At 46.1% G+C, this 14,373-nt stretch overlaps 1 protein-coding gene across 1 annotated transcript in view; it reads left to right on the top strand.

Annotated features, from left to right (window-relative positions):
• The first annotated feature begins 856 nt into the window (after positions 1-856).
• The window catches only part of ANO10 (anoctamin 10), a 473,406-nt gene continuing 459,889 nt past the window's right edge, over positions 857-14,373 (top strand). Inside the window, exons 1-2 of the mRNA XM_075315233.1 lie at positions 857-946; positions 12,904-13,058. Coding sequence (XP_075171348.1) covers positions 12,917-13,058 — 142 coding nt within the window. The 5' untranslated portion in view covers positions 857-946; positions 12,904-12,916. The remainder of the gene's footprint in view (positions 947-12,903; positions 13,059-14,373) is intronic.

The following is a 14,373-nucleotide window of genomic DNA, read 5'->3' as shown; positions in this document are numbered from 1 at the left end:
ACTAAACTCCTGTGACGCTATAAGGCTAGGTTCGCACACTGCGTCTTTTTGACGCTGCGTTTTTGTGCGTTTTGGCCGCTAAAAACGCACAAAAACGCACCTGCGTCGAAAAAACGCATAAAAAAACGCATGCGTTTTTACCGCGATTTGGTGCGTTTTTGATCTCTGCGTTTTGCTGCGTTTTTCAAATGCATTGCATGGGCGGAAAGCGCAGAAAAACGCAGGAAAGAACGGACTTGTCCATTTTTTTTTTTAACTCAAAGACGCAGGTAAAAAAAACAGATGTGTGCGGACAGCAAAAATGAAAACTCATAGACTTTGCTGGGGAAGCAAAGTCCTGCAGTTTTGGGGCCAAAAACGCACCCGAAAAACGCGCAAAAATGCCGCAAAAAATGCACTGTGCGCACATAGCCTAAAAGGGGTGTCGTCATAAGTTGTACACATTTTCTCCAGCTTTCTTTCCTGTAAAAGTTGGAAGTATGCGCCTAAGTGTGTGTGCTGGGTGTGGAGACCACCTGCCCCCTGCAGTGAGGGAGTCATCAGAAGAGCCCTCATAAACTGGATAAAGCTGTGTGGTCTGGAGCCGGCGTGAGGCACCGCTCCTATTCTGACTGCGGTAGACAGTCACAAAGCCGACGTCACTGACGCTGGGTCCATATCGCACAGTATCAGCCAATCACAGAGTAGATATGTAGTGCGGCGCACTATAGAGGGTAAACCGTGTTTACAAAAATGTCTCCTATCCCAGCAACCTTCAGTCGTGCTTCTCATATACTTAAGAATGAATTTGGTCTTCAGAAACATGGCGGACACAGTTTTCTTTTCCGCTTTTATCTGTGTGATGTAAACTCGGGAATGTCCTGCCTTTTGTGACCACCAGCCTGTGACAGCTCCAGAGTGCTGAGAGATCCTGTCTGGATGAGTAGTGCTGCTCGGAGAAGGAGAAGTAAGTCGGGCATAACTGGGTGGGCACGTCTCTGGAGGGGCACAGGTGGTGATGTGCGCCTCATATAGCAATGCTAATGAGTGTTCTAGTGCATAAAGTGCCCTGAACTAGTCTGGAGCTGATGGACGTTCTGTCTTTTCTATCATAATGTATAAGTCACTGGATGCTGGATTAAGTTTTACAAGTTCTGACTCTAACCAAGAAGGAATGGCTCTGCCCTGTGATAACTGGCATGGTGGGCACTCCCTGCAGCCCCATCATACATGGCAGCCCCATCATACATGGCAGCCCCATCATACATGGCAGCCCCATCATACATGGCAGCCCCATCATACATGGCAGCCCCATCATACATGGCAGCCCCATCATACATGGCAGCCCCATGTAAGACCCTGGAGAGAACAAACACATCTCTGCTGCATGTAGTCTGAGTGGCTGGAAAGTTATGCTCCTTTATAGCCAATCACCTGAGCGCATCGAATCATTTGTGTGTGTGTGTGTGTGCGTGTATATGTATGTATATATATATATATATATATATTACAGTGCTGGCCAAAAGTATTGGCACCCCTGCAATTCTGTCAGAGAATACTCAGTTTCTTCCTGAAAGTGATTGCAATCACAAATTCTTTGGTATTATCTTCATTTAATTTGTCTTCAATGCAGAGGAAGAGAAAAATTGTCATAAAGCCAAATTGGATATAATTCCACACCAAACATAAAAAGGGGGTGGACAAAAGTATTGGCACTGTTTGAAAAATCATGTGATGCTTCTCTAATTTGTGTAATTAACAGCACCTGTAACTTACCTGTGGCACCTAACAGGTGTTGGCAATAACTAAATCACACTTGCAGCCAGTTGACATGGATTAAAGTTGACTCAACCTCTGTCCTGTGTCCTTGTGTCTACCACATTGAGCATGGAGAAAAGAAAGAAGACCAAAGAACTGTCTGAGGACTTGAGAATCCAAATTGTGAGGAAGCATGAGCAATCTCAAGGCTACAAGTCCAACTCCAAAGACCTGAAAGTTCCTGTGTCTACGGTGCGCAGTGTCATCAACAAGTTTAAAGCCCATGGCACTGTGGCTAACCTCCCTAGATGTGGAAGGAAAAGAAAAATTGATGAGAGATTTCAGCGCAAGATTGTGCGGATGGTGGATAAAGAACCTCGACTAACATCCAAACAAGTTCAAGCTGCCCTGCAGTCCGAGGGTGCAACAGTGTCAACCCGTACTATCCGTCAGCGTCTGAATGAAAAGGGACTGTATGGTAGGATACCCAGGAAGACCCCACTTCTTACCCCGAGACATAAAAAAGCCAGGCTGGAGGTTGCCAAAACTTACCTGAGAAAGCCTAAAACGTTTTGGAAGAATGTTCTCTGGTCAGATGAGACAAAAGGTAGAGCTTTTTGGGAAAAGCCATCAACATAGAGTTTACAGGAAAAAAAAGAGGCATTCAAAGAAAAGAACACGGTCCCTACAGTCAAACATGGCTGAGGTTCCCTGATGTTTTGGGGTTGCTTTGCTGCCTCTGGCACTGGACTGCTTGACCATGTGCATGGCATTATGAAGTCTGAAGACTACCAACAAATTTTGCAGCATAATGTAGGGCCCAGTGTGAGAAAGCTGGGTCTCTCTCAGAGGTCATGGGTCTTCCAGCAGGGCAATGACCCAAAACACACTTCAAAAAGCACTAGAAAATGGTTTGAGAGAAAGCACTGGAGACTACTAAAGTGGCCAGCAATGAGTCCAGACCTGAATCCCAGAGAACACCTGTGGAGAGATCTCAAAATGGCATTTTGGAGAAGGCACCCTTCAAATATCAGGGACCTGGAGCAGTTTGCCGAAGAAGAACGGTCTAAAATTCCTGCAGAGCATTGAAAGAAACTCATTGATGGTTACCGGAAGCGGTTGTTCACAGTTATTTTGGCTAAAGGTTGTGCAACCAAGTATTAGGCTAAGGGTGCCAATACTTTTGTCTGGTCCATTTTTGGAGTTTTGTGTAAAATGATCAATGATTTGATTTTTTGTTTCATTCTCTTTTGTGGTTTTTCATTGCAAGCAAAATAAATGAAGATAATAATACCAAAGAATTTGTGATTGCAATCATTTTCCAGAAGAATCTGAGTATTATCTGACAGAATTGCAGGGGTGCCAATACGTTCGGCCAGCACTGTATATATAAAAGGCTGAGTGTATGTATGTATGTCCGCTAAAGGAATCCGCAGCATCGCATTTACAATGATAAAATTTTGCAGACACCTCATGTGGCTCATGGAACATCATAGACTATGTTTTGACGGGAAAATTTAACCCCGCGCTTTACAGTTACTCTCCAAGTCAATGGAGCTGGGAGCTACAGGTTATTAATAGGAGCTGTGATTGGTTATAAGCAACGTAGGACATTTATAGTATAAGTGTTGGGTAATATGATATTGGTGGAGAGATGGATAGAGAGAGACAAAAACAGACAGGGAAAGAGACAGAGAGAAAGAGACAGTGAGAAAGAGACAGACAGGCAGACAGACATAGGCACAGACAGACAGAGGCAGACGGAAAGAGACAGACAGACGGAAAGAATCAGACAGACAGGGAAAGAAAGAGACAGACAGACCAAGTTAGACAGACAAAGAAGCAGAGAGACAGAGGAAGACAGGGAAAAAGATAGACAAAGAGACAGACAGGGAAAGAGGCAGAGATAGAGGGAAAGAGACAGTGAAAGAAACAGAGACAGATAGCGACAGATAAAGACAGACAAACACACACAGATAGACAGGGAAAGAGACAGACAGAGAAACAGACAGAGATAGGTAGACACAGAGAGACAGTTACTATCCCGGGCAACGCCGGGTACTACAGCTAGTAGATATATATAAAATCAATTCAGGGTACTCCTGGGCTGGCAGCTTCTCAAGGCATCTGCTCCAAATTTGAGGAGCTTTGTCCCCCTGACACATTCCCATTAAGACCATTTCCGCAGGATTTATCCCAATAAGTTGCTCCAACCGCCTAAAATTAAAAAAAAAAAAAGATCTCTTTAAGACCTCATTCAGATTTTATCTTCTTTTGCTCCTCCATGTTTGCCATCAGTTTTTCATCCATTATTCTTGTATGCAAAGAAAGAATAATAATCTGAGATTCTCCTACGTGTGAAACCATAAACAGCGGCCAACACTTGGATGACACATGGATGTATAAAGTTCATTTTTTTTATCCTGGACCCATACATCAGAATGGGCAAGTTTCATCCATGACTCAAAAATTGGACGTGTCTGGGTTTTTTTCTTCTTTTTTTTTTTTTGCTGACACACTCCGGCCCTAATTCTCCCAGAACGGCATTTTGTATTTTCGGCTTTTTGGAGAGTACACAGAAGTAAGATGTACAAAACTCCCTTAGGCTGCTTTCACACTTCCGGTTTTAGTAGAGCCGGCCAATCCGGCTCTAAAACCTATGCAACGGATGCGGCGACAATACCGCATCTTTTGCATAAGTTTTTGACATGCGGCCCGTCCGTTTTTTGCCACTTTCGGCAGGCTACTGAGCATGCACAGTGAAAAAAAATGTATGCGGCGGCCGGATGCGGTGTTTGCCGCAGGACGCCGCATGCGGCGTCCATAGGCATGCATTGCAAATCGCGCCGCATCGTCCGGATGCGGCGCAATGCGTTTTTTTTTTTGCCGGACAAAAAAACCTGCCAGGCAACGTTCCATCTGGCTGCCGAATCGGCTAAATCTGCCGCATGCGGCAAAAACCGGACCGAACGCAAGCCCATGCAGCACAATACGGCACTAATGTAAGTCTATGCAAAAAAACCGCAACCGGCGGCAAAAAAAAAAACGGTTGCGGTTTTTCTGCAAAGCGCTGGATTGTGCCGCACAGGAAAAACCGGATGTGTGAAAGCAGCCTTACAGATGTACACCTCTTACTGAATTTGGTGCATTCTGCAGCTGTTGTGCACCAGGGACTGGAGTAACTTTCTGCCTTTCTGTCATAATTTCAGGTACCCAACTTTTTGGGCTTAAATTCTGGATTTGTTTTCTACAATTGGCCACAACCCTTAAAAAAATGTGATTCCGGCACGTATAATGTCCGTTTTCATACATACCGGAGACACGGACATACGGAGACCCATGACAAACAATGGGCCTCCACACACATCCCTGTTTTCTTACCGACATGTGTCTGTGTCCTCCACACGGCGACATGTCCGTTTTTCTCCGGTGGCACTGATGTCACACGGACCACACGCTGATGTGATCCGTGTGACATCAGTGTGACATGTACCGGAGAAAACACGTGTCTTGGAAACAAAATGATTTGCTATATTCACCTGTATCCAGTCTTCGGCACTGCTGTCACTTGCTTCTGGGCCCGCTCATTATGCTCATAAATATTCACTGCACTGTGGATCTGGAAGCAGCAGCGCTGGGGACAGGTAAGTATAGAAGTTCCTGCTGTCCATGTGCTATCACAAATAGCACACTGACCGCAAACGCTGAACACACACACGGAACACAAATATATACAGTTAGGTCCAGAAATATTTGGACAGTGACACAATTTTCGCGAGTTGGGCTCTGCATGCCACCACATTGGATTTGAAATGAAACCTCTACAACGGAATTCAAGTGCAGATTGTAACGTTTAATTTGAAGGTTTGAACAAAAATATCTGATAGAAATTGTAGGAATTGTGCACATTTCTTTACAAACACTCCACATTTTAGGAGGTCAAAAGTAATTGGACAAATAAACCAAACCCAAACAAAATATTTTTATTTTCAATATTTTGTTGCAAATCCTTTGGAGGCAATCACTGCCTTAAGTCTGGAACCCATGGACATCACCAAACGCTGGGTTTCCTCCTTCTTAATGCTTTGCCAGGCCTTTACAGCCGCAGCCTTCAGGTCTTGCTTGTTTGTGGGTCTTTCCGTCTTAAGTCTGTATTTGAGCAAGTGAAATGCATGCTCAATTGGGTTAAGATCTGGTGATTGACTTGGCCATTGCAGAATGTTCCACTTTTTTGCACTCATGAACTCCTGGGTAGCTTTGGCTGTATGCTTGGGGTCATTGTCCATCTGTACTATGAAGCGCCGTCCGATCAACTTTGCGGCATTTGGCTGAATCTGGGCTGAAAGTATATCCCTGTACACTTCAGAATTCATCCGGCTACTCTTGTCTGCTGTTATGTCATCAACACAGTGACCCAGTGCCATTGAAAGCCATGCATGCCCATGCCATCACGTTGCCTCCACCATGTTTTACAGAGGATGTGGTGTGCCTTGGATCATGTGCCGTTCCCTTTCTTCTCCAAACTTTTTTCTTCCCATCATTCTGGTACAGGTTGATCTTTGTCTCATCTGTCCATAGAATACTTTTCCAGAACTGAGCTGGCTTCATGAGGTGTTTTTCAGCAAATTTAACTCTGGCCTGTCTATTTTTGGAATTGATGAATGGTTTGCATCTAGATGTGAACCCTTTGTATTTACTTTCATGGAGTCTTCTCTTTACTGTTGACTTAGAGACAGATACACCTACTTCACTGAGAGTGTTCTGGACTTCAGTTGATGTTGTGAACGGGTTCTTCTTCACCAAAGAAAGTATGCGGCGATCATCCACCACTGTTGTCATCCGTGGACGCCCAGGCCTTTTTGAGTTCCCAAGCTCACCAGTCAATTCCTTTTTTCTCAGAATGTACCCGACTGTTGATTTTGCTACTCCAAGCATGTCTGCTATCTCTCTGATGGATTTTTTCTTTTTTTTTCAGCCTCAGGATGTTCTGCTTCACCTCAATTGAGAGTTCCTTAGACCGCATGTTGTCTGGTCACAGCAATAGCTTCCAAATGCAAAACCACACACCTGTAATCAACCCCAGACCTTTTAACTACTTCATTGATTACAGGTTAACGAGGGAGACGCCTTCAGAGTTAATTGCAGCCCTTAGAGTCCCTTGTCCAATTACTTTTGGTCCCTTGAAAAAGAGGAGGCTATGCATTATAGAGCTATGATTCCTAAACCCCTTCTCCGATTTGGATGTGAAAACTCTCATATTGCAGCTGGGAGTGTGCACTTTCAGCCCATATTATATATATATATAATTGTATTTCTGAACATGTTTTTGTAAACAGCTAAAATAACAAAACTTGTGTCACTGTCCAAATATTTCTGGACCTAACTGTATGTATATATATATATATATATATATATATATATATATATATATATATATATATATATATATATATATATATATATATATATATGCATTTTTTACTCACAGATTTTCCACATTTACTGCAATTCAATGGGGAAAATCTTCACATAAACCTCAGTGTATCCACATGCGAACATGACTTGGGCGCATTATTATTATTATTATTTATTATTATAGCGCCATTTATTCCATGGCGCTTTACAAGTGAAAGAGGGTATACGTACAACAATCATTAACAGTACAAAACAGACTGGTATAGGAGGAGAGAGGACCCTGCCCGCGAGGGCTCACAGTCTACAGGGAATGGGTGGTGGTACAATAGGTGAGGACAGAGCTGGTTACCCAGTGGTCTACTGGACTGAGGGCTATTGTAGGTTATAGGCTTGTTGGAAGAGGTAGGTCTTGAGGTTCCTCTTGAAGCTTTCCATGGTAGGGGAGAGTCTGATATCCTGATATGCACATTTGCAGTATTAGGGACAGGAAGTTAGTGGGCGTAACTGGCTTATTTGTCTGGTGTGCCCCCACCTTGGTGGGCATGGCCTGGCATTACCTTCCGTGCACTTTACCTGTTAGTGAGTGTCCTTTCGGCCAGTCAGTTTCTGCTGAATAACTAAGCCCGGTTGCCACCACGCCCCTCACTGACCGATTCCTTTGTTGCTCGATACTGCAAGTGAATGTGACATGATAAGCGGCCAGTCCGCCGTAGCGCACAGGATATGCTAGGCCACACCCACTTAAGCCGGTCACGCCTACTTACTAAGCTGGCCACTATGTTCACTTACTCCGTACTTACTCTGCAGGGAAAGTATGCCCACCGGCTGAGGTGACAAGCGGTGTACTGCAAGCAGGGAACGGTGGCACACAGGTGACGGATACGATAACTAATGATAAGAAGGCCGGGTCCACAATATAGCACGGTTGGCCATGCCCACCAAGGCGGACATCACGCCCACCAACTAAGCCGATACTGCCCACTAACTTCAGGTCCCCGATACTGCAAGTATGCCTTGAATGTTTGTGGATTTCAAACATCCACCACAGGTCAGTATGAGCAAAATACTTTGCTTCTATGCCCTTTGAACTCCAAATTAATAAGATTTCAAGCGCTTGGAGAAATCAGCCTAGCATAGTGTATTGAGAGATTCTGTTTTATTACATCATGTGAGCAGCTTATATACAGTAGTACCTCAAACAAAGAAATTACCATATACCAATAAGAGCCGCAGGGATGTGTTTAGAAATGGGAAACTTCCCCACCCATTAGTGTTAGCTGAGCCCTATGGCATCATTCAGTTATAAGACAAGATGGTTTCTATAGAATACAAAATGGCTTGTATTCTCTCTCATCAGTTTTCACAGCATAACGAAAAATACAGTGGGCATGAGATTTCTATAAATCTCATCCACTTTCTTAAAACTATAACCTGCTGCTTTTTTTTGTGCATCAAAAATACGCAGCGTCAAACAAAAAATACCCAAAAACTCATAGTGGGAGTTAACCTAATCAGGAAAAACTAGACAAAAAAAATAGGCGCTAGGGCAATAATGAATCGGGGCCTCATTTGATGATCGGTTGATTAACGTTTGAGCCACACAACAACTTAGCTGCCCAAGTCTAATACAAGGTGAACAACCCAGAGGAAAATGCAGAATTCATCTGGCACTTCTTGTTGTGCAACTATCTTAGAGGTGGATTGTTGGAGTCTGTCGTGTCTAGGTTGCATTGTCATGTTGCAATGTGACCACAGTCATTAGATATGAAATATGAACTTTAAGAAAAAAAAAAAGCATCATTTTTGGATATGACGCTCAAGTGTTTCTATGGTAACACTGCAAATAATCCTTTTTCTGTTTCTATTTATGTATTATCCACTTTTTACCGATCTGCTGTTATCAACTCTGCTAGTAGCCAGATGTAAATAGGGTAAGGAGTGAAACGGCAGTTCCAAATGTGGGACCCTAACGGATTTGATATTTGTGATTTGTGTTAAGGATAGGCAAAATATCAATATTTTTAAGGAAGCAGTTACTGATTGTAAATAAGCAGTAGCAGGGTGATGTGCACACTATTATGCTATTACCTGTGATGAACTGTTGTGATCTGTACTAGTGATGAGCGGGCACTACCATGCTCATGTGCTCGGTATTAGTGATGAGCAGGCACTACCGTGCTCGGTACTAGTGATGAGCGGACACTACCAGGCTCAGTACTAGTGATGAGTGGGCACTACGGTGCTCGGTACCAGTGATAAGCGGGCACTACCATGCTCGGGTGCTCGGTACTAGTGATGAGCGAGCACTACCATGCATGGCTGCTCGGTACTAGTGATGAGCGGGCACTACCATGCTCAATACTAGTGATGAGCAGGCACTACTGTGCTCTGTACTAGAAATGAGCAGGCACTACCATGCTTGGGTGCTCCGTACAAGTGATGAGCGGGCACTACCATGCTCGGGTGCTCGGCACTAGTGATGAGCAGGCACTACCATGCTTGGATGCTCGGTGCTAGTGATGAGCGGGCACTACTGTGCACGGTACTAGTGATGAGCGGGCACTACCGCGCACGGTACTAGTGATGAGCGGACACTACCAGGCTCAGTACTAGTGATGAGTGGGCACTACTGTGCTCGGCACTAGTGATGAGCAGGCACTACCATGCTTGGATGCTCGGTGCTAGTCATGAGCGGGCACTACCGTGCTCGGTATTAGTGATGAGCGGACACTACCGTGCTCGGAACTAGTGATGAACGGACACTACCAGGCTCAGTACTAGTGATGAGTGGGCACTACTGTGCTCGGTACCAGTGATGAGCGGGCACTACCATGCTCGGGTGCTCGGTACTAGTGATGAGTGGGCACTACCATGCATGGCTGCTCGGTACTAGTGATGAGCGGGCACTACCATGCTCAATACTAGTGATGAGCGGGCACTACTGTGCTCGGTACTAGAAATGAGCGAGCACTACCATGCTTGGGTGCTCAGTACTAGTGATGAGCGGGCACTACCATGCTCGGGTGCTCGGTACTAGTGATGAGCGGGCACTACCATGCTCGGGTGCTCGGCACTAGTGATGAGCAGGCGCTACCATGCTTGGATGCTCAGCGCTAGTCATTAGCGGGCACTACTGTGCACGGTACTAGTGATGAGCGGGCACTACCGCGCACGGTACTAGTGATGAGCGGACACTACTATGCTCCATACTAGTGATGAGCGGGCAGTACCATGCTCGGGTGCTCGGTACTAGTGATGAGCAGTCACTACCATGCTCGGATGCTAGGTACTAGTGATGAGCGGGCACTACCATGCTCGGGTGCTTGGTACTAGTTATGAGCAGTCACTACCATGCTCGGATGCTAGGTACTAGTTATGAGCGGGCACTACCATGCTCGGATGCTAGGTACTAGTGATGAGCGGGCACTACCATGCTCTGATGCTGGGTACTACCATGCTCGGGTGCTCAGTACTAGTGATGAGTGGGCGCTACCGTGCTTGGTGCTAGTGATGAGCGGGCACTACCATGCTCGGGTGCACGGTACTCGTAACGAACTGTTGGATTCTCAGACGGGTGTGACTTTGGTACCCGAATATAAAGCATCAATGGGGAACTCAAGAATTTTCTGCCCAATCTTCTGGAAAAATGTTCAAGCCCTCCATTGACTTCCATTTTACTGGGTCCACAAGTCGCACCTACCCGATGATGTAACTGCCTACTTGCGCTGCCTCCCCCATCTATTAGATCAGGGGTCAGGAACCTTTTTGGCTAAGAGAGCCGTAAACGCCACATATTTTGAAATATAATTCCGCGAGAGCCGTACAATATGTTTAAAGGGCCATTGACAGATCAATCGCTCCAATGTTCACTTAGTACAGCAAGGAATGCTCCTCCCTGCTGTATAAAGCCACAACTGGACTGAAACAATGGTAATTAGCAGTAAAAAAATCAAATAAATAACTTACATTGTGAACTTGCGATGCATGACATCAGTCCAGCAGTCTGGCTTCTTCTTTTTCCTGCGCATGACTGGAAGCTGGCATTCTTCCCACCTGATGTTGAGAGAATGCCAGCTTTGAGGCATTCGCAGAAGAAAGAAGCTGGAATATTGGACATGTCACACAACGCATTGTCAGTTATGTCAATTATCTATTTTATTATTTTACAGCGAATTATTGTTTAGGTCCAGCGGTGGCTTAGTGCAGCAGAGAGGAACACTCCTTTGTGTACTAAGTGACCGCTGGAGCAATTGTATCTGTCAGTGGCCGAGACACCCTGCTTCCCATACAGCCTGCACCCCCCATATCACACACACACACTGCTCCCCATACAGCCTGCACCCCCCATATCACACACACACACTGCTCCCCATACAGCCTGCACCCCCCATATCCCACACACACACACACACACACACACACTGCTCCCCATACAGCCTGCACCCCCCAGATCTCACACACTACACCCCCATATGTCGCATACCCTGCTCCCCATACAGCCTGCACCCCCATATCACACACACTACACCCCCATATCTCTCACACCCTGCTTCCCATACAGCCTACACCCCCATATCTCTCACACCCTGCTTCCCATACAGCCTGCACCCCCCATATCACACACAATACACCCCCATATCTCACACACCCTGCTCACATATCTCACCCTGCCTGTACCCCAACTTACCCCTCTCAAACACTCTGCACCCCTTCACATGCTTCTGTCAGTCTGCAGCCCTCATATGCCCCTCACCCTGCAGCCCCTCCCCTCATGTCCCCTCTTTTCTTATTACCAGTCATGTGTCCACATCTCCTTCAGGATTCAGTTCTCTTGCTATCTGCCCGGCATCCTGTGTCTCCTCCCACACAGTCACATGGGCGTGACATCATCGCAGGTCCTGCAGGATTGAGATTCCGTCTGCTGTGCAGGTCAGGAGCTCTCCTGCAGCTCAGACATGGCTGGTGCCTCTCCAGGTCAGGGGCCCCTCTACTGACACTGGGCTCCCCTGACTCACAGTTCGGCCACTACACAGCAGCACTACACATAGACGCAGAGCGGCTGCCGGGCCCCTATGTGTACTAGTGCCGCTGTGTAGTGGCCGGCCTGTGAGTCAGGGGAGCCCAGTGTCAGTAGAGGGGCGGCTTCACTTCTCCTCGTTCCCCCGCTGATCCGGTCTCCTCGGCGCATCGTCCATTGCTGTCGCTCGCTGACCTCTCAGCAGGCGCGCAGCGATGACGTCTCCGCGCTCGCTGCAGAGCTGTCAGAAGAACGCCGACAGTCACAGCGGGGAGAATGATAAGAGAGAGAGCGCGCCGCTCACTCTCTCATCATTGCTCTCAATTGTATCGGCACCTGCGATGCCGATGCAATTGAAAGCTCGATCCTCGGCGGGGGGCGGTGACGGCACGGCCACCGGGCCCCCCTGAGTAGCCGGGTGCTGGCGCCGGCCCTGATCCTTCCCATAGACAGGTAGGAGCCCTGTCTGCGAGCCAGATACGGCCATCAAAAGAGCCATATCTGGCTCGCGAGCCATAGGTTCCCGACCCCTGTATTAGATTGTCCCTTGTGAATATTTTACAAAACAAAATGACTAAAACCTCTAAATGCACTTTTGGTATACGATTGTTATTAATGCAGATGCTTATCCTTCTACGACTTCTGGAGTCCGCTCCGCCTTGTTTCTGTTACCTGTTTACTATAACCTTTGTCTATCTTCTACTTTACTATCTGTCTTTTGCATTAATGCACAGATCTCATGTCAAGATGAAGAGAGGCTCGACAACGGAGACTTATCACCTTGAGCCGGAGTTCAAGCCGCTGGTGGTAATAGAACTTGCTAAGGATGTAAAAGAGGAAACCAAAAAATGGCTCGTCATGAAAATTATGGACAAAAAGAAAGATGGAGGTAAGTCCGTACTTCTATTTTCTGCTTTAATTACCTTCTCTTGTTTACTATGGAATGGGGAATGTATAATACATGTGCTGCTGCGTTTGTATCCTGCCGACTTATTCCACGAGGCTTTACCAATGCGGGGATTACAAAGATGTAAAAATTAGAGTTGCAGATCCCTCACCACACTGTACTATTACTGTTTGAAGATTAGTTATTGGAATGTAGCTGCCCTAATCCACATTATTCTGTTAAAAAAAGTGGTGTGTATTTTGTAGTAACAAAACATAAAAATAGACCGAAGTTAACACATTAATAAATAACCCCTTGAGCAAAATAATAAGTCGTATAATGGCTACCTTGATGAAAAAGGAAAAAATGTTTTCGGAATAATAAGTTAAAAATAAATTGCTACATTATTAAGCCCTTTACCCCCAGGACTGAAAACACCTTCATGACCGGGCCACTATTTACGATTCTGACCAGTGTCACATTGATAGGTTATAACTAGGGCTTATCGAATCCGTCAAAATCCGAAACCCGCGGATCCCTGCCGGATTGAACAAAAAATCCAGATCTGCTCTGAATTCCGGTGCCAATATAAGTCTATGGGGACCAGAATCTGGAGATTAAAAACGTTTGGGGGGATAGGGGGGTAGGAGTGAGCGCGGTGTACTCACCTGAGGCTGTGTCATGGCCGCAAACTCCTTCCGGGTCACGCTTTTCCCTTCCGGAGCCGACAATTCAATATTCATTAATTTGCCCGCCCACTGGCGCGTGTAATTGGTTGCAGCTAGACGTGCCCCCACCCTGAGTGGCAGCGTCCCAGCTGACTGCAACCAATCCCAGGTGCCAGGAGGGCCGGTGGGCGAGGAAAGCAGTGCAAGTGTCTGCGGGTCAGTATGGTGAACGTGCATGTCTTTCAGAAACATATGCACGCTCCTGCCAGAAGTGTACGGCTGTGCTGGTGATGAGATGTCAGACTCGTACAAGTCTGACATGACATCAGCCGGCACAGCCTGCTCTCTCTGAAAATGAACGTGCATGTACACAGAAACACATGCACACTCCTGTCAGAAGTGTGCGCGGCTGTGTCAGTGATGCAGCTTTTTTTTTTTTTTTTAAAATTATTTAAATAAATAATTAAAACAAAAAACCGACGTGCAGTCCCCCCTAATTTTCATCCCCAGCCATGATAATGCCGGCTGGGGGCTGGTATCTTCAGCCTGCAGCTGCCTGGTATTTCCGCATCTATTAGATGTGACAATCCTGGTGCAATACCAGCTCTTCTCGATTGCCCTGGAGCGGTGTAATAAGGGGTTAATAGCAG

The sequence above is a fragment of the Anomaloglossus baeobatrachus genome, chromosome 6, assembly GCF_048569485.1.
Source record: "Anomaloglossus baeobatrachus isolate aAnoBae1 chromosome 6, aAnoBae1.hap1, whole genome shotgun sequence".
NCBI classification, from domain to species: domain Eukaryota; kingdom Metazoa; phylum Chordata; class Amphibia; order Anura; family Aromobatidae; genus Anomaloglossus; species Anomaloglossus baeobatrachus.
The sequence above is the reverse complement of the archived record's forward strand: the minus strand, read 5'-3'. Positions and strand labels throughout refer to the sequence as shown.